Below are 16,909 nucleotides of genomic sequence, written 5' to 3' on the forward strand. Positions count from 1 at the left end.
TGAATGACATTCAGGGGGCTCAGGAGAATAAGTGCAGAAACAGTGCACAACCAGATATGCTTAGATTGTTCTGTATCAGCAGCAGCAGATGGTTTCCATCCATTTTCTCATGTACCATTCAGTTTCTTATAGTATATATAAAACATTGGCTATATATTTAACCTTTCAAACTGCAAAGTTCTTTAGAGATTCCAGACAATTATTATACAACTCCACATCTGACACAACACATATATTTAATATCAGAAAACCAAGAAGGTAAAAAGTCTTACCTGAATCGCCTTTTGAACCAGGAGCGCCTGGGATTCCATCATAACCAGGCTCACCTTTTTCTCCAGCCGTTCCATGTGGGCCCTGTGCTCCAGGGTCACCTGCAACATAGGAATATAGCACTCATCATGCTGAGAAACAAACAAATATGTTATTTATGCATTCGTAGAAGCTTCCCTTCTATGTTTACTATCAGTGTTTTTTCAGCACGAAGGGTTTATATATGTTTATTTTTGTGTTTCTTTGAGCCCTTTGAGGTGGGCCAGGTCAGGAAATGGATTCCACTAATCTGACTGGAACTGTATTTTATTGTGGCAGGCTACACTACCAGAATATCGAAAGCTTCCACTTCTCTCCCTCTTACTTCCCTGAGAGTTAGAGGGAGGCAGTCTGTGCTTCTTCTTGATCTGCTCTGTTTTCTAATAGCATGCTTTTGTTTTTGTAACTCTCTCTGTAGTTTTTCCAAAGTATCTCTGTGGCTCTCTACACTTTGTGTGAGAGGGAAGGAGGAGAGAGAGACAGAGTACCTGATAATTTTCATTTCATTCCTTTCAGTTGGATGACTGACAGGTCCCTGAAGCATTAGAATGAACTAAGAGGAGTTTTTGTTTACTGGAAGCTATAATGTAATTCCCCTAAGTTCAGATAGAAGTTGGGGTGGGACTCCAAGGAATTACAGCAGTGATTTTTCTGGCTGCCCCTGAATTATATGTTGCTGTTTAAGGTAAATGCTTCCCACTTTCCACCAGTTGAAATATGACCAACCTCCAAACATAATAAATACAATGAATAGATTTATTTATTTATTTGTTTATTTGTTTGTTTATTTTGTCACTCATGTACAAGATAACAGGAATAAGAATAAACATGTATAAGAACAGAGGAAATGGGTACAAATAAATGGGGACATTAGGACGGGGACATTAGGCACACTGGTGCACTTATGTACGCCCCTACTGACCCCTTAGGAATAGGGTGAGGTCAACAGTAGACAGTTTAAGGTTAAAGTTATGGGGGGTTTGAGGATGTAGTAGGAAGTAGATAGCAATTGTGTTCACTAAAGCACAAAGCTCTCACGGGATCTTAAGCAGGAGCACCTGAAGTTTGTAAGGTTTCAGATGAAAACATGCAAGGCTTTGATCATTTACAATGTTTGAATAGATTTTTACTTGGCTTTTAATTTGTGAGGGATCAGTGCTGAAATAGAGTACAAGGTTCTGACACTTACACAAGTGCATAAATCTTGCTCTAATACCAAAAGCACTGATTGAATTGAAGAGCAATAAAAATTCATTTTTATTTTTACTATGATGAAAAGTTCTTAATTTAACAGATAAATGGAAGAAGATCTAAAGATCAATCAATATGATTCCAAATGACTTGGATATATCTTTACATGTGATTTAAATTCAATTTATAAATAAATAAGTTGGTAATTAAAAGTGCATTTGTGCCTGAAACAGAACACCAGGCCCCCAAAGCCAAAGCTCTTATAAAGCTACCACCAGGAATCATTTTCAATGGTTTTTTTTTAAAAAAACTCATGGTTGATAATCATATTAATTGTATTTAATTAATTACATTTAATTTTGACTAATCAGAATTAAATTAAATCAAGCCATTTTGGGTTCAGATCTCCTCCACTTATTTGATATTATTCTGTAATGTTGTTGAATATCTTTACCTTTACCTTTATTTTGATTTTTATACCGCCCCCTCTCCCCAAAGGGACTCGGGGCGGTGCAATATGTATTGCATTGTAATATAATGCATTCAAAGTGCTGTCCTTGGACTTAAAAAAACAGTTGTGCATTTCTAGCCTAGGATTAATGCAAATTTTCTCTAGAAAACACTCAAGTTGAAACTAGAGTACAGGGTATCTTATTTCATGTATCACAAAGCAGAGGACACGTGTATATCACCTTATCGGTTACGATCTGATTGCCATCTTAACCTGTATTTGTAGCCCTTAAGCTTTCAGCATTGTCAAGACTGACTTGAACTTTCACCTATATTCTGCTTTGCTTGCAGCTTGACAAAGAATGGTGGTGGATTGGAATGCAAGGGTGAGGGGAATGGCATCCAAGTATCCTTGGTTCCTGTGAGACGTTGCTCCCACCCTCAAGGACACCCAGAGCAGATGTCACAGCCTGGCTGACTGGTTCTCATAACAAAATGAACAGAAGTGATTGGTGGATATAATGGATTGTGGGTGGCCCTTGGGGAAAAGAGGAATGAACTATGAGTTCTTTTGCGAAGGAAGCCAGAGCTGGTGGGCTTCTTCTGTGCCAAAGGGGACTTATTCAGTAAAGTTTATACTCTTAGTAAAATAATGTCCCAGGAGTTTCTTTTTCTGGATTCGCCAATTAGGCAGTTGACAAGCATAAGCTAACATGGCTCCAAGTACATGAGACATAAATATCAAAGAGAAAACCTGACCTTCCATTCAGAGATGAAACATTGTCCAAAGTTTTTTACCTGGTTTTCCTTTTAAGCCTGGAAAACCACTCAAGCCTGGGGTTCCTTTCTGTCCCTTTTCACCTGCCAGTCCTGGAACACCTTTTTTAAAAAAAAGTAAAGCACACCTGTTTAATTTATAGCCTAAATAACTGTCACAAATAATACAGGACTCTTTGGATCACCCACCTGGAGAACCTGGAAGGCCAGGCTGCCCTTTGATGCCTGGAAATCCAGGGATGCCTGAAATACCTGGAATACCCTTTTCACCTTTGTCTCCAGGTAAGCCTGAATTGCCCGGCCATCCTTGTTCACCCTGTGGACAGAAGAAGAAGAAAAAAATACATTTAGTTTAATCAGAGATGCTTAGTTCTTTTCCAATACTATTTTTCCCAGACATTTGCCCTAAAGTTCATTTTACTCCAGTTAAAATTTGCTATAATATGTCACTTTGAACCATCCAGAAAGAAAACTATAAGGAGATGTTCCAAAGGATTGGCACAAAACCTAAATATTCACTGTATGCTCTTTATCCCTAAGCTAAGCAGAGAAGTTGTGTAATGTGTATGCATAAAGGTAACTCACATATAAACATGTACAATGTTACGCATTATTATTCTTTGATACTGCCAATTTCAATACATTAAGATGATACCTAGAAAAAGTTATTTCTGGAATTTCCCAGGTATGATCTTTGCAAAACCTTGTTCCCAAAGGAACATTTCTTACTGAGAATAGATGCCTGAGTTGATGGAGTTTATGTGAGGTGGGAATGAATAGATTGAAGTTACTTGGATTGTCCCAGTTAATTCTCTGCTGGCTCTCACAAGTACATCAAGTATTTGTGTGATCAGTCAAACCCTTTCAAGGAACCTTGTCCACATTTTAAAGGTCTTTGATATATCTAGCCTCCAAAAAAGACTGGAGGGAGGTATTATATCTGTCTTCAACTATGTAAAGAGTTGTCACACAGAAGACCAAGTGGGCATTCTGTAGCTTCAGTTGACCAAACTCAATTAAAACTACAAGGAGCTTCCTGATTGTACAAGCTACCAGCCAGGAAAACAGACTGCTATGTGAACTGATGATTCCTCCTATAATCTGATAAATTGGTAATTTGGTAAATGATTGTCAAAGATGTTATAATGGCTCCTGCATCAAACTGAGTTGAAATAGATGACCTCCAGTGCATATTCCTAGTCTATATTCCAGGCCACAACTATAACTTAGCCAAACACATTCTGACTCAGTTGTGCTTTGAATACTTACGGTATACCATTCTTGTGATGAAATCAAACTGGAATGAACGCATGCGTTGTTGCGCTGAAAAAAATTGCTTTTTTTCCCCACAGAAGGCTCCACACAAAATTCTTCTGAGTCAAATTTTAATACATATTTTCTCACTCCAGAATAATTTGTTAGCTATTTCTCTGTGGTACCTAAACTCAAGTTGTCAGTCTATTGTTTCACTTTCTGACCTCACAAGAAACAAGAGCTTATTATGCTAAGGAAGAAAGGAGTACAGGGGGTCCTCAGAAATGCACATACTTTGCATGCAGAAACTCCTAGGCTTTCACTTCTAGTGTCACCAAACAATTCAGGGAAAGGCTGCTGCTCCAATTATCTGACTCCAAATAAATCATTTTCTTATACAGCCTATATCAATTTTTCTCCTGCCTTCTATATTTTTGTTATGATAGAAACCTAGTCCTAAATAGCTATCTCTTGAAATTAGAGATACATTAGCACAGTAATTAACATGCTGTTTATGACATTAACACATATTATGAAGGATTATGGATACCTTCTCACCAGGAGCTCCAGGGAAGCCAATTCCAGGAAGTCCAGAGTCTCCTTTATGTCCTTTTTCACCTTTAACTCCAGGAAATCCTGACTGACCCGCCTCACCTGGAAGGCCTTGAAATCCTTTTTCTCCAGGTAGCCCTGAAAGACACATTATAAGCGGAGTTTTTTCCTTAAAACAAATTTAATCTGAATATTTGGAGTGATGGATGGCAATTTAGTATAAAATTCCAAATCATCCAGAGTCTACGGTGGGTAGTACCTGGTAAACCCATTTCACCCATTGATCCTTTTTGTCCAGGAAATCCTGCTTCACCCTGGAATCCTGGAGTGCCCGAATCTCCTTTTGGTCCTAAATTTAAAAAAGAAAATAGGGTTGATTTAAACATACTTTGTTATAGAGATATAATTGGAGGGGTTTACTAGATTATGTAAGTACATAGTGATGCCATTAAAAGTAAAATTATAGCATGGAAGGGTACTATACACTTTTATTCAAAAGAATTCTGGGGAAAAAATCCAGATGTTTAATCATACCTGCTTGGCCTGGTAAACCAGGATCCCCATCCTTTCCTGGCATTCCTGGGCTGCCAGAGATTCCTGGAGTTCCTTTTTCTCCTATTAACCCTTTTGCTCCTAAAAATCAAACATGTTGATTTACTGTCAAACCATGCTTGAAGTTCTGCATGATATAATTCTGGTTATATCACAAAGATTGGTTGATAGAAACAGTACTACTACAATGCCAAATAGATATAAACATAGTGTTTCTATCCCAACACAAAATCAAAGAGTACTTTTGAATATTCATGAATATACTGAAACATTTAGCTTTAATTAGCCCAACCTCAAGCCCGAATTTCAGTAATAATCCTGGACCCAAGAAAAGTCATATTCAGAAGCCCAGTTCATTCAACAGATAGTAAGGAATACAAGAAAAGAAGTATACTTGTATTTTGCTTCACACTTCAGAGGCAAAAATTGCTGTGTGCTATGCCTTGGTTCAATAACATAAGTAAACCAATTAATTATTCTACATGCCAACAAAATGGTTTTCTTCTCTAAGACCAAATCATTGTTTGGGGTTGCATAAACAATACTGCTTTACAAGTCTAAGAGAGGCTCCAATAATTCAGCTAAACCCCAGGTCATTCCAGTCCAAGATAGGATGGTTCCTGCAGAGAAACAACAATCTAACTGGATCATCTGAAACTGCCTCCTAAAATGTAGAACACTGACTGCTCTCTACCCTATTGCATGCATATTGGATGACCTTAATTCTTGCATGAATGAATGCCATTAAAATTAATCTGTTCCTTGATAGCCTAGAGCAGGGGTGTCAAATTTGCGGTGTTATGGCGGCATCACGTGACATATTGGGACTTTCCCCCCCTTCACTAAACTGGGCATGGGCGGGACCAGCACATGACATATCCAGCCCACAGGCCATGAGTTTGACAGCCCTGGCCTAGAGGATCTTAAGTTTAGCCATTAATATTCAAAGAGTGACACAAATTTCTTTGGGTTGACAATACTGTAAGTATTAAGCAGTACCTTTTAGGGTGCATAACATTGTCTCCTTTAATACTTACCCTTATTTTTTGGAGTATAAGATGCACCGGAGTATAAGAAGCACCAAGGTTTCGAAGAGGTAAATTTTAAAAAAAGTTTTTGCACTCTGCAGACCTCCCAAACCCTCTGCATGCCTCATTTTGTGTGAAAAACGGGGCATGCCGAGAGTTTGAGAGGCCTAGGGGCTCCTGGGGGCTGGGTGGGGACAAAACCGAGTCTGTTTTTGGGGCCTGTTTTTTGCCAAAAAAGGTGCATGCATAGTCTTTAGGAGGCTTGTAGAGTGCTCCTGGTGGCTGGAGAGGGGCAAAAACGATCAAAAAACGGCCCATTTTCCACTCATTTTTACCCTCCCCATCCCCCAGGAGCACTTTGCAGGCCTCCCAAACCTTCTGCACATCCATTTTTGTGAAGGGGGTGGGGTTTAGGAAGGCCAAAAATGCTGTATTCAGTGTATGAGACGCACCCAGATTTTCACCCTCTTTGGGGGGAGAAAAAGGTGAGTCTTATACTCCGAAAAATACGGTATATATTTCAAAGAGCAATGCACAGCGCACCTCTCCTTTTGCTTTGAGATCAAATTGTTTCATTTTCATAATATTTCTTTAGTTCTGAAGGAAGAGGGAATTTTGCTGTCTCATTCAGATTCTTGGGAAATTGTCTGTGACAGCTCCTCCATTTGGCTAAAGCAGAGCAAACCTCTTTGATATCAAGAGAGGATGATCTGCCTTTTCAGACGATCCCCAATGAATTAATGCCTCTGAAAAAAATTGCACTCTAGAAAGCTATTTTTAGTCTTCCTGATACTCCACCTTAGCAAAAGGATATCTTTTACATCTAAAAAGGAAGAAACTAACTAACCATGGAGGAACCTCACTAAATAGATTTGTCAACCTAGTATTTGATTTTTAAGCTTTAATGTTGCCCTCCAGCATCCTAAGAAGTATCATTTAAAGGACAGGGGTTAGATGCTGGTCTATCCAATGTGGCCACCATTACTTCCTCCAACACCTTGGAAGATACTGCATATTTCCTTTGCTGAGCAAGGGAGTGGTTGGCATCTTGTTACATGTCTGCAATATCCCTGTCAATAATATTTTCTTGCTTATAAGTTCCAGATGGAGGTTAATGCAAATATTTGGTCAGAAATTAAGTACGTGATTATTTGGCATGCCAAAATTATTATTGTCTAGGCATAGAGGAAAAACAATCAAAATACAACAACAGAAACAATGACACATATTATTTAATTTGACACACCTTTATCTCCTTGTTCTCCTTTTTGGCCTTTCAGGTTTTCCATGTCAACTTTTTCCATTGTTCCTGGCTCCCCTGGGAGTCCAGCTTCACCTTTTTCACCTTTTAAACCTGGATCACCTCTTTGTCCTGCCACTCCAGGAAAACCTAGGCTACCTACAAAACAAAATCCAGAGAATATAAGGGCACTTTAGCCTTGGCAGTAGCAATGGCATTTTCAAACCTCCAGTAATAAAGTATTTAAAAGGTGATCAGCAATCATTGTTAAACTTCCATTACAAGACAACAACAGTTCAGCAACAGTGACAATCAATGACCAAATAATATTGATCAGACTTTGTGGACAAAGCTTTAATATGATGATCATTTAATTTTATGCTCCAACTACTAATGCAGAAATAGAATTGGTCGATGGCTTTTGTGATCAAGTTCAATTTGAAATCAACAGAACATGCAAGAAAAATGTGCTCTTGTGATTAGAATCTCTCTCTCTCTCTCTCTCTCTCTCTCTCTCTCTCTCTCTCTCTCTCTCTCACACACACACACACACACACACACACACACACACACACACAGTATATATTGTTCAATTAAATTTTGAAAAGGCTGTAGACAGAAGAGTACATTTCTATGTGATAGACTATGTAAGACTTACACTATTCTCCAGAATGTAAGATTTAAAACTAAACAAAAAGTAGAATGCTTTCCTGAATATATATATATATATATATATATATATGGTTTTGTTGTATTCGGGTCTTTTCCCGTGTAAGGTTGAGATTGTCTTTGCAACATTTCAGCGAGATCTCACTCGCCATCTTCAGGCTGTGGTCTTAAAATGCGATTGGAGCTGCCGTCTTTCTGTATATCTTGGTGGGAGGGGATGGAGTGCTAGCTTTGTTTCAGTAGGTGGAATGATTGGTTGTGTGGTTGTATCATGATTGGTAGATTGGTGCTGATTAGTGCTGGCTGTGTGTTCGTTGTTCTTTTGTATTGTAACAGCCTGGATGGTGGGTGGTGTTCGTTTGTTGGCTAGGGCTGGTTTCCAGATGTTTGGTAGGCGGGAGGTATCATCAAGTTTATTCATGTTGTGGGGGTGTTTCTCTATTTCGATGGCTTCCATAATTGTTCTCTTGTTGAGGTGTTCTGTTTTGGAGATTAACCTGGCTCCTTCAAAGTTGATTTCATGTCCTGTAGCTTTAAGGTGCTGGAAAAGGGAGGACGTTTTTTCTTTTTTTCTTACCGCGTTCTTGTGTTCTGTGATGCGTGCATTTATTCTCCTGTTTGTCTGTCCTATATATGTTGCCGGGAAGATTTTGCATGGTATTTCATAGACTCCTTGGTTTTCTAGCTGGATTTTGTCTTTGGGGTTTCTTAAGATGTTGGCTATTTTTTGGTCAGTGGTGAAGGCTGTCCTGATATTGTGCTTGTGGAGAATTTTGCTGATTTTATCTGTGGTGCCTTTGATATAAGGGAGGAGGGCGATGCCATTGTCCTGTTCTGTGTCTTGGTTTTTGGGGGGAGTCTCCTTTTGGATTAGGTTGGATTATATATATATACTGAAATGTAATGTAACATATACAATACAATACAATACACATATATTATATTACATTCCGACAGAGAGAAGTTCCCAGAGGCTGGGCTCTAGCATGAGTCCAAAAGCTTGGAAGACTAAACCTCTGGTCTTGGTCGTCCACTAGATTGGATCCTGAAACTTTTATACTTTCACATTTTCTAAATAAAACACTTTAAAAGGAGTTCCTATGTTTCTAAATGATGTAGGATTTTGTAGGAATCCTGTTTAATTTTTTTCAATTGAGTTTCTCATTTTCAATTTCAAATTGACCTCATCATATAGTAGCAGTATACAAATAATTCCCAGATTAAAATTTCTATTAGTATTCATCTTATTATAATGAATAAAGGACTTCCTGTGTTCATACATCCTACTCTAAATTCTTGAAATTCTTTAAAAGCCCAAAAGCATCCTATTTTTCTTTTCACGTTATTTTTTTAACCTGTATCTATAACCATCACTTGTGTTCTAGCTTGAAATGGCTTTATCAGTCCAGCAGGTGGCAATATAGTATTAATTTTTATTAAATCAGTCCTCTAGTTCTCAGTTTATGTCTGAAAAAAGCTATTGTTTCATTGCTTAAAGATGGATTGTTAGTTTTACTGTTTTTCAAACACTGTATAAAACTTTCAAACACTTTTGGATCTAAAATGAGTTAAAAGAGGTCTTCAAACAACAAATCTGAAAATCTACCTGCAAAGTAAAATTTTATCCCAAACAAAACAGAAGAAAAAATAACATACTGTTAAGAAATAAAATTTTAAAAAATTGACCCATGAGACAGTTCAAAGGATCTTTGAAAAACTGGGAAAAAAACTTATAACTAAAGTGACAGCAATAATTTCTACATCTGCCAGTTTATTTCTTAAAGTTCATTTAAATAAAAGAATTTACAATAAATGTTCTGCCTTAAACAGCACAGTAAAAGATGTAGAAATTAGAAGTGTTGTGGAAACATTGAGAAATGAAGAAACTGGATTACAAGGTAGAGATGATTATCAGTGTGATGAAGAGATGAAAAATAACCTGGATAAGGAATTACTATTGACTTATCAAAAGAAGTTTCCTAGAGCTTTGATTAAAATTTTAAAATGAGAGAAAGAAAATGTGAATGCAGATTCAATCCAACTTAGCAACTAGATAAAAGAAAAAAAAGGAAAGGAAAAAAGGAAAGACTATACAGCCAATTTAATTGATCAATATTAAAGTAAGAACTATTTTCATAAAATTCTGGTAATCCTTTATGCACTTTTTGCTGACACTTGGACTGAAATGGTAACAATGTTTGAACTGACAATTGGATAAGTGGGGGATATGGGAAGGAAGGAATTATGTATCTAACAGCATGGGGAAAATATTTACTTTCTTGTACTTGTTGCAAGGACAATCAGGAGCCACTTCTTTAAATATCCTTTTTTCCTATGCTTTTTCTCTAGTCTTTTCTCTTTTTTTATTCCTTTCTTCCTTCTCGGCAATTTGTATTTTTTATTTTTTTGATTTCTTCTCTTTTATGTCTTATATTAGTTTATATTATTTTCTAGTATTGTACAATTCTTCAGTAATAAGTATTTTAAAAAGAGAGAGGGAGAGCAACTAAGGTATAATTCAGGCTGAAAATTATACACAGTAATGATGACTGGCATATCTTGCAAACAGTGACGTGCGGTGAAGTTTATGACTGGTGAGGCACTGACACAGTGCTGAGTTTCAAATATTTTTAGACTTGTGGACTTCAACTCCCAGAATTCCACAGCCAGGCATGCTCAGTTCCAATTTAAAGCGACAGCATTTGTTTTTCTCCTTTGCTCCTTCTTTCTTTTTCTTTTTCTTCTCCTTCCCCTCCTTCCTCCCTCTCTCCCTTCCTCCCCCTCTCTCAAACACACACACACACACACACACACACACACACAGAAGTTGGATTGGACTATCTCTCCTACCCCTTCCCTCTCTCACTCACTCTCAAACAAAAAACCCCACACACAAAAGTTGGATTGGATATCTTTTCCAGTGGCTTGAAAGCAGCTCCTCTGCCATCCCCCCCCCCCAATTCCCCTGCTGCCTTTCCCAAACACCTCCACCATTGCAAATGCAGCCTGCTGTCTGGGTGGGAAATGCCTGGAACACAATAAAGCCCACCCACCACCTCCTGCTGGCAGGCTGGGGTGAGAGGAGAGGCAGAGAAGCCGGAGGGGAGCCGAGCCTTCCAAAAGAAAGAGGCTGGGGGGAAGTGTGTGTACTACAGCATGGCTCTTTGCCTGGCTTCCTGCCTCCTCCTGTGGTCTCCTCAGTCCTCGCTTGTGCTCTCCCTCCCCAAGTGTAGTTTGATTGCAGGTGGAGCCACGTTGCCTTTTCAAACTTGTAATCAGTGAAGCTGGGCTAGATTTTTATATAGTTTTATCCAGCTGTGTGTGTGAGAGAGAGAAATGAATGGGGGCCTGGGGAGGAAGTCAGTACACTTGGGGAGGGAGAGCACCAGTGAGGTTAAGCAGAGTCATCCACGGTGAGGCAGCAACTAGCACAGCTTTTTCCTTTTACTTTTTTTTTCATGATGAGAGTGGTGAGGCTGTGCCTCACTTGCCTCACCTGACTGCATGTCACTGCTTGCAAACAGCTTTTACATTACCACATTTTTCTCTACAGATTATTATAAGCAGAACTGTATTTAGTCTGGCTCTGAAGCTATATCTTTTGTCATGGCAGGATAACAATCCCCTTCCTCCTTAGATTTTTCTTTTAAACATGGATTGAATCAGAAGCCCAGGACTGGATAAGAAATATTACTTCTTTCTTTCATATAATTAACTAGAACAGAATTGCTTTCTAGACTTCTGTCAAGAAAATTTAGTGTTTATAGCAAATGCTTTCTTCTAAAATAATGATTTTATGGATCACAAATTGACTATATACTCTCAGAGAACCGTTGTTATACTGGTAGGATCCCACCCCTGAGTTAATGTACAGGTATTACATAGGTAATGTATTACATAGCCAGATAGGGAGAACATGATAGTTCCCAAAGGACTGGAAAAGATCAATTTATGAGCAGTGTGCAAATAATGCTCAAATTAGTAAAATAATTTTATTAATGCAATGTGCAAGATTTTGTCGTTCAAATTTTTGCCATAACTTAAGTATACAATTGCAAGCTAATTCTACCAACTGCCCAGAATTTGACCCTGACTGGCTCAAAGTTGATTCAGCCTTCCATCCTTCCGAGATCAGGAAAATGAGGACCCAGATTGCTGGGGGCAATAGGCTGACTCTGTAAACCACTTAGAGAGGCCTGTAAAGCATTATAGAGCAGTATATAAGTTTAAGTGCCATTGCTATACTACATGAATTAAATAAGGTCATTTACTGGAAGCAGTAATAATGAGTTGACACTAAAATATTTTAGACAATAATGCAAAGTCAAGAGATATTGTTCCCAATGTTTGGACAAATCAAGGACAACTGAAAATGATGCTTACTGAAGACAAGGTAGATAGATACTACCATTAATGTCACTGTTTGTGCATAGAGGAACTCAAAGAAATAGTAGTTTGAAAACCATCCTGGCAAAATGATGTTCATCGGGACACAGAGTCAGAAGTGACTGAATAACTAAACCAGCACCTTGCTCCCTAAGAAGGCTGATTAATTAATTAATTAAACTTAACCAAGTTTTTCTACTTTTTCAGTTATATGCAAAACAGTTCCAGCTATCCACAAAGTTAATTCAACCCATTCATTCTTTTTTTCACATATTTGTTGGTGATTTGATCCTCATTTATTCCCTCTTTAGGATCATCTCAACATTTAAATTGATTGCTCCACTTATTTTTAGTCCACAATCATTTCATTACTAAATATACTGATTAAGTAATTCATTTTCACCACATTTAACTCATTTTCATGCATCTTCTGACATACCTAACTCACTTCCATATAACAAAGAAGGCAGAAGCACATTGCAACACACATATATTTTGCTTCTTTCAACATTATAGGAAGCACGTACTACTTGTTTCCTTTCAACCAGAAGTTGTATGTATATGTGTGTGTGTGTGTGTGTGTGTGTGTGTGTGCATGTATATATATATCCATTTTCCCATCTTCCTATTTTACAAAGGGTCAGAAATCCATCTATTGCTCTAGTTTTCATCAATCATGTTTTACCTGCAACCCATTTCCCCTCTCAAACAAAATTACTTTCCTCTTAAATATGTCATTTTTCCAATGTATGACCTCCTGGTGTCATGTCTATATAATTGTTGCTGCAGGACATTCAATTCTCAGCCTATCATAACAAATAGTACAGAGGTTGGTTCCTACCGGTTTTGACTGGTTTGGCCAAAGAGGTGGCGACTTGGCCAGCCACGCTCTGGAACTGGTTCTCTCAGCAGTGCTGTAGGCACTGCCATCTTGTTTTTTGCTTCTGCACATGCACAAAAGCATTTTTAGTACTGTGCGTGTATGTGCGCACAATGCATGTGTTTGTGCACAGTGCGCATGTGCAGCACGTCCCTGAGAGAACTGGTAGTAGTAGCAGTCGGGACCCACCCCTGAAATAATCTTATAAATTTATTCATAAATGCATCTAAGGGTAAATCATAGAGCCTCTCTTACTCATCTTTCATTGCTGAACCTTTCATTTATTACTTATTCGTTTATTCTCACACTTTGCCTTGCTTCCATCAAGCATCATGCTTACAGTATTCTGGGGTGCACAGAAGGGCCTGAATGTTTATGGAGATCCTGAGTCATCCAGGTCATAAAGGTGCTTTATTCAAAAGGCAACTGGACTGTCTTTTTCCTTGAGGAAGAAGATGTCCTGCTTCTCCTCCAAGAAGCTTCTTCATGAAAGTCTTATTATCAACTTCTTGAATGGGAAGCAAAATGTCTTTCTCCTCCTCTTCCTCTTTGGAAAAAACAGCACAATTGCCTTTTGAAAAAAGCACCTTTGAGACAAGGGCCTGAACGGAACTCTAAGTAGGAGCACAAATGTTAGGAGGCATTTTAGCATTCTCTTGGGGCTTTCATTTCTAATTGTTTCATTTTTAAAACAATTCTTAGAAGCAGATTGCCAAAATCTAGTTTTCATTTGGCTAACCATTGGTCACTCTTACCTTTTTCACCTGGAGTTCCAGGAGTTCCTATAGGACCAGGTAGACCTTGAATTCCAGGGGTACCCATAATTCCCATTTCTCCTTTCAGTCCTAAAACCAAATTGTATCAATTGCTTACATTATTGATAAGTTTATATAATATATTTTTATTTCTATTTTCATAGTAAATCCAATTAACATATGTCACTGACTATGTGACAGACTACATGACACTTTTCTAGTCCACTGTATTTACATTGAAGTGGCATATTATTCCTAAGTAAATTTGAAAAGTTCCTATTCTCGCAAATAAAAAATCTTATTTATGAAAAAATTAAGAATGATAGAGAACAGAATTAATACTCATAAGTACAATTTCACGATAGTAAAGATATATAATTCTAATAAATATTAATCATTATATTTTATCAGTTTGTCAATTGATAGACCAATCTACTACAATCTTTGCAGATTTAGTTCCAAATGTGGTAGCCTGCATGGTTCTGTGCAGGCCTAGATGTGTGTATGTGTCATCTCTCTCACAGGAACTGCACTGATTATTGATTTGCTTCCAGGTCCAGTTCAAGATGCAGATTTCCACCTTAAAAACCTACAATGGCTTGGGACAAGGTTATTTGAGGGGCCATCCTTTCCCGGTCACATCTACCCAACCCACCAGAGCAGGGAGGCAGGGAGTGCTATGAGTCCCCTCTCCTTAGGAGATCCATCTAGCGGGACCAAGAAGAAGGGCCTTCTCCAGAGTGGCTCCCTCCCTTAGATTGCCTTCTTAGACACTCCTTCACAAGGCCCTGAAGACCTGGTTTTGCCAACAGACCTGGGGGTCCCAGTGCGGGGATGGAGATCATCCCATGCCTCATTTATCATTGTTACCAGGAGGGGTGGGGTTATTTTGTTTTATTGTTTTATATTGGGTTTTTATTGTTGTAAGCTGCCCAGACTCAGTGAGAGTGAGTTGGGCCATATGCATTTTCTTAAATAAAAAAGAGAGAGAAAGCAAAAGAAAACTGAAGATAGATCATAAGCACAGTCATGGTTTCACTTAGTGACTGCCAAATTGCCAGTCCCAATTTTTGTCACTAAACAAGAACTGTAGCAAACAAAGGAGAGAAGTGAAATTAAAATTGAATCAAATATTAGTGCTATTTTTTGCTTTAAGATTTTGTTCATTTTCTCTGTGTACTAGTACACAGTTAGTTATACTATATTGAATAATTAATTACAAAGAATTACCCACCTGGCACACCTGGATGTCCTTGTTGTCCCTGTAAGCCAGGTAAGCCTGGCAACCCTGGCACACCTGACAGACCTTGTGTTCCTGGGGTCCCTTTGTCTCCTTTAGGTCCTGGCATATCTAGCCCAGGGACACCCGGGTGGCCTCTCTCACCTTTGATTCCTGGTGGTCCTGCAGGAATCAAAAAGAGGTTTGGAAACAAAATGCTTGACACAGAAAATAGTATATTGGCTACTAAGCCTGAAAGTGTGAAGGAAAAATGCATTTTCCTTCTGTAAATCTTGGGACATCTGTAAATCTTGGGACACACTGAAGTAAATAGCAGAGTCAATTGTCATATCTTCAGGAATAGACAAGGCCAGGTAGTCAGACAGAAAGGAATAGTCTAGTCTTATGTTGGAAGGAAGGAACCTTGTAGGAAATACATTATCCATTTGAGAAAAAAAATGACTCCGAGGTTTTTTCTTTAAAAGGCAATGTTAACAGTATTGACCATAGATAAAGAATCTAAAGTCCATGCTGAGGCAACCAACTGAAATTTATTAAGTACTCATATATTTGTAAGTTTCTAAGAAATCTTTATCAGATAAAATGAGCTGGAAAATGGGGGTAAAAGTTCTTGTGATGGAAAGGAAAAAAAATAGTGTTTACATTATATATTAGAAAATCTACAGGCGTTTTCTAAAGCATCTTCTAATCCTACATTAGGATTTTTTTTTTCAAATAAGAAAGTGTTAGTAGATTGTATCAAAGTATTTTCCAATGCATTTGTGACACTAATAGCCCCCACATCTGGAAATATAAAATCCAGTTGTTAAAACTCCAAACTATGTCTGTTATAGATTTATTGATAGGTGAAAATTAGAAATCAACTACGAAATATTAATATGAACTTACTAAGTTATAATAATTGTGCTTGAGATAATTTAAGCACATATGGAGTGAGGATAAGAAAAGGAGCTTATTGACTATGCTTACGGATACAGCCTGAGCAGAATCTAGTGGATTCCTTCACACCCACACAACTGAGAATCTGCCTCTGAGAAACAGTGATGATGGAATGTCTCCACTGAAACTGAAGCTCTGAGAACAGCCCTTTATTTCTATTCTTCCAGACACTCACAAAGGATGTTTGTTATATTTGAAATATAATGGAACAAGGATTTGCATCTACACAGGAAATAATGTCTATTTTGAACAGGGCTCTATGTTACTGTTTTACTAATTTCCAAAATAAAAGAGCATTTAACTATTTGTGCAATGATCCCAGCAATTAATATGTGAGCAATTCCTCAACTACTAAGACCTCTTGAAAAATTATTCAGAGCTGCCAGTATCTGTGCTGTCCTGCTCACTCACAAACACGTAACATATGTGGTTTAATGAGTTTATTAATATTCCCCAGCAATTCCCTTCATCCAAAACCCAAAACTGTCCCAATTAAATCCAGCCATGAACAAACTAATGCTAGTCCACAGAGCACTTGAAAGTTTCTCAATCAAAATAAATCTACCAGGCAAACTTTAATCCATAACACAAGAGAGCTCACGAGGCAAGAAAAGCCCAGAGTTTCCAAGCACGATTCACGTCAAGGCACAGTGTCAATCCAAACATGGCAGGAATCACAACAACCAG

General features: G+C 38.1%; 2 protein-coding genes across 2 annotated transcripts in view; one reads left to right on the forward strand and one right to left on the reverse strand.

Moving 5' to 3' along the window:
- ADARB1 (adenosine deaminase RNA specific B1) overlaps positions 1–2,557 on the forward strand; it is a 117,546-nt gene extending 114,989 nt beyond the window's left edge. Inside the window, exon 11 of the mRNA XM_081944388.1 lies at positions 2,302–2,557. Within this exon, the coding sequence (XP_081800514.1) occupies positions 2,302–2,340 (39 nt within the window). The 3' untranslated portion in view covers positions 2,341–2,557. The remainder of the gene's footprint in view (positions 1–2,301) is intronic.
- Positions 1–16,909, reverse strand: part of LOC309387672 (uncharacterized protein) — a 166,465-nt gene that overhangs the window by 23,385 nt on the left and 126,171 nt on the right. The window contains exons 32-40 of the mRNA XM_081944381.1: positions 15,278–15,445; positions 14,044–14,133; positions 7,360–7,512; positions 5,068–5,166; positions 4,793–4,882; positions 4,532–4,671; positions 2,917–3,043; positions 2,749–2,829; positions 273–371 (exon numbers count right to left, since the gene is read on the reverse strand). Of these exons, the coding sequence (XP_081800507.1) occupies positions 273–371; positions 2,749–2,829; positions 2,917–3,043; positions 4,532–4,671; positions 4,793–4,882; positions 5,068–5,166; positions 7,360–7,512; positions 14,044–14,133; positions 15,278–15,445 (1,047 nt within the window). The remainder of the gene's footprint in view (positions 1–272; positions 372–2,748; positions 2,830–2,916; positions 3,044–4,531; positions 4,672–4,792; positions 4,883–5,067; positions 5,167–7,359; positions 7,513–14,043; positions 14,134–15,277; positions 15,446–16,909) is intronic.

The sequence above is a fragment of the Natrix helvetica genome (genome assembly GCF_964273705.1).
Source record: "Natrix helvetica genome assembly, chromosome: 2".
In the NCBI taxonomy this organism is placed as follows: domain Eukaryota; kingdom Metazoa; phylum Chordata; class Lepidosauria; order Squamata; family Natricidae; genus Natrix; species Natrix helvetica.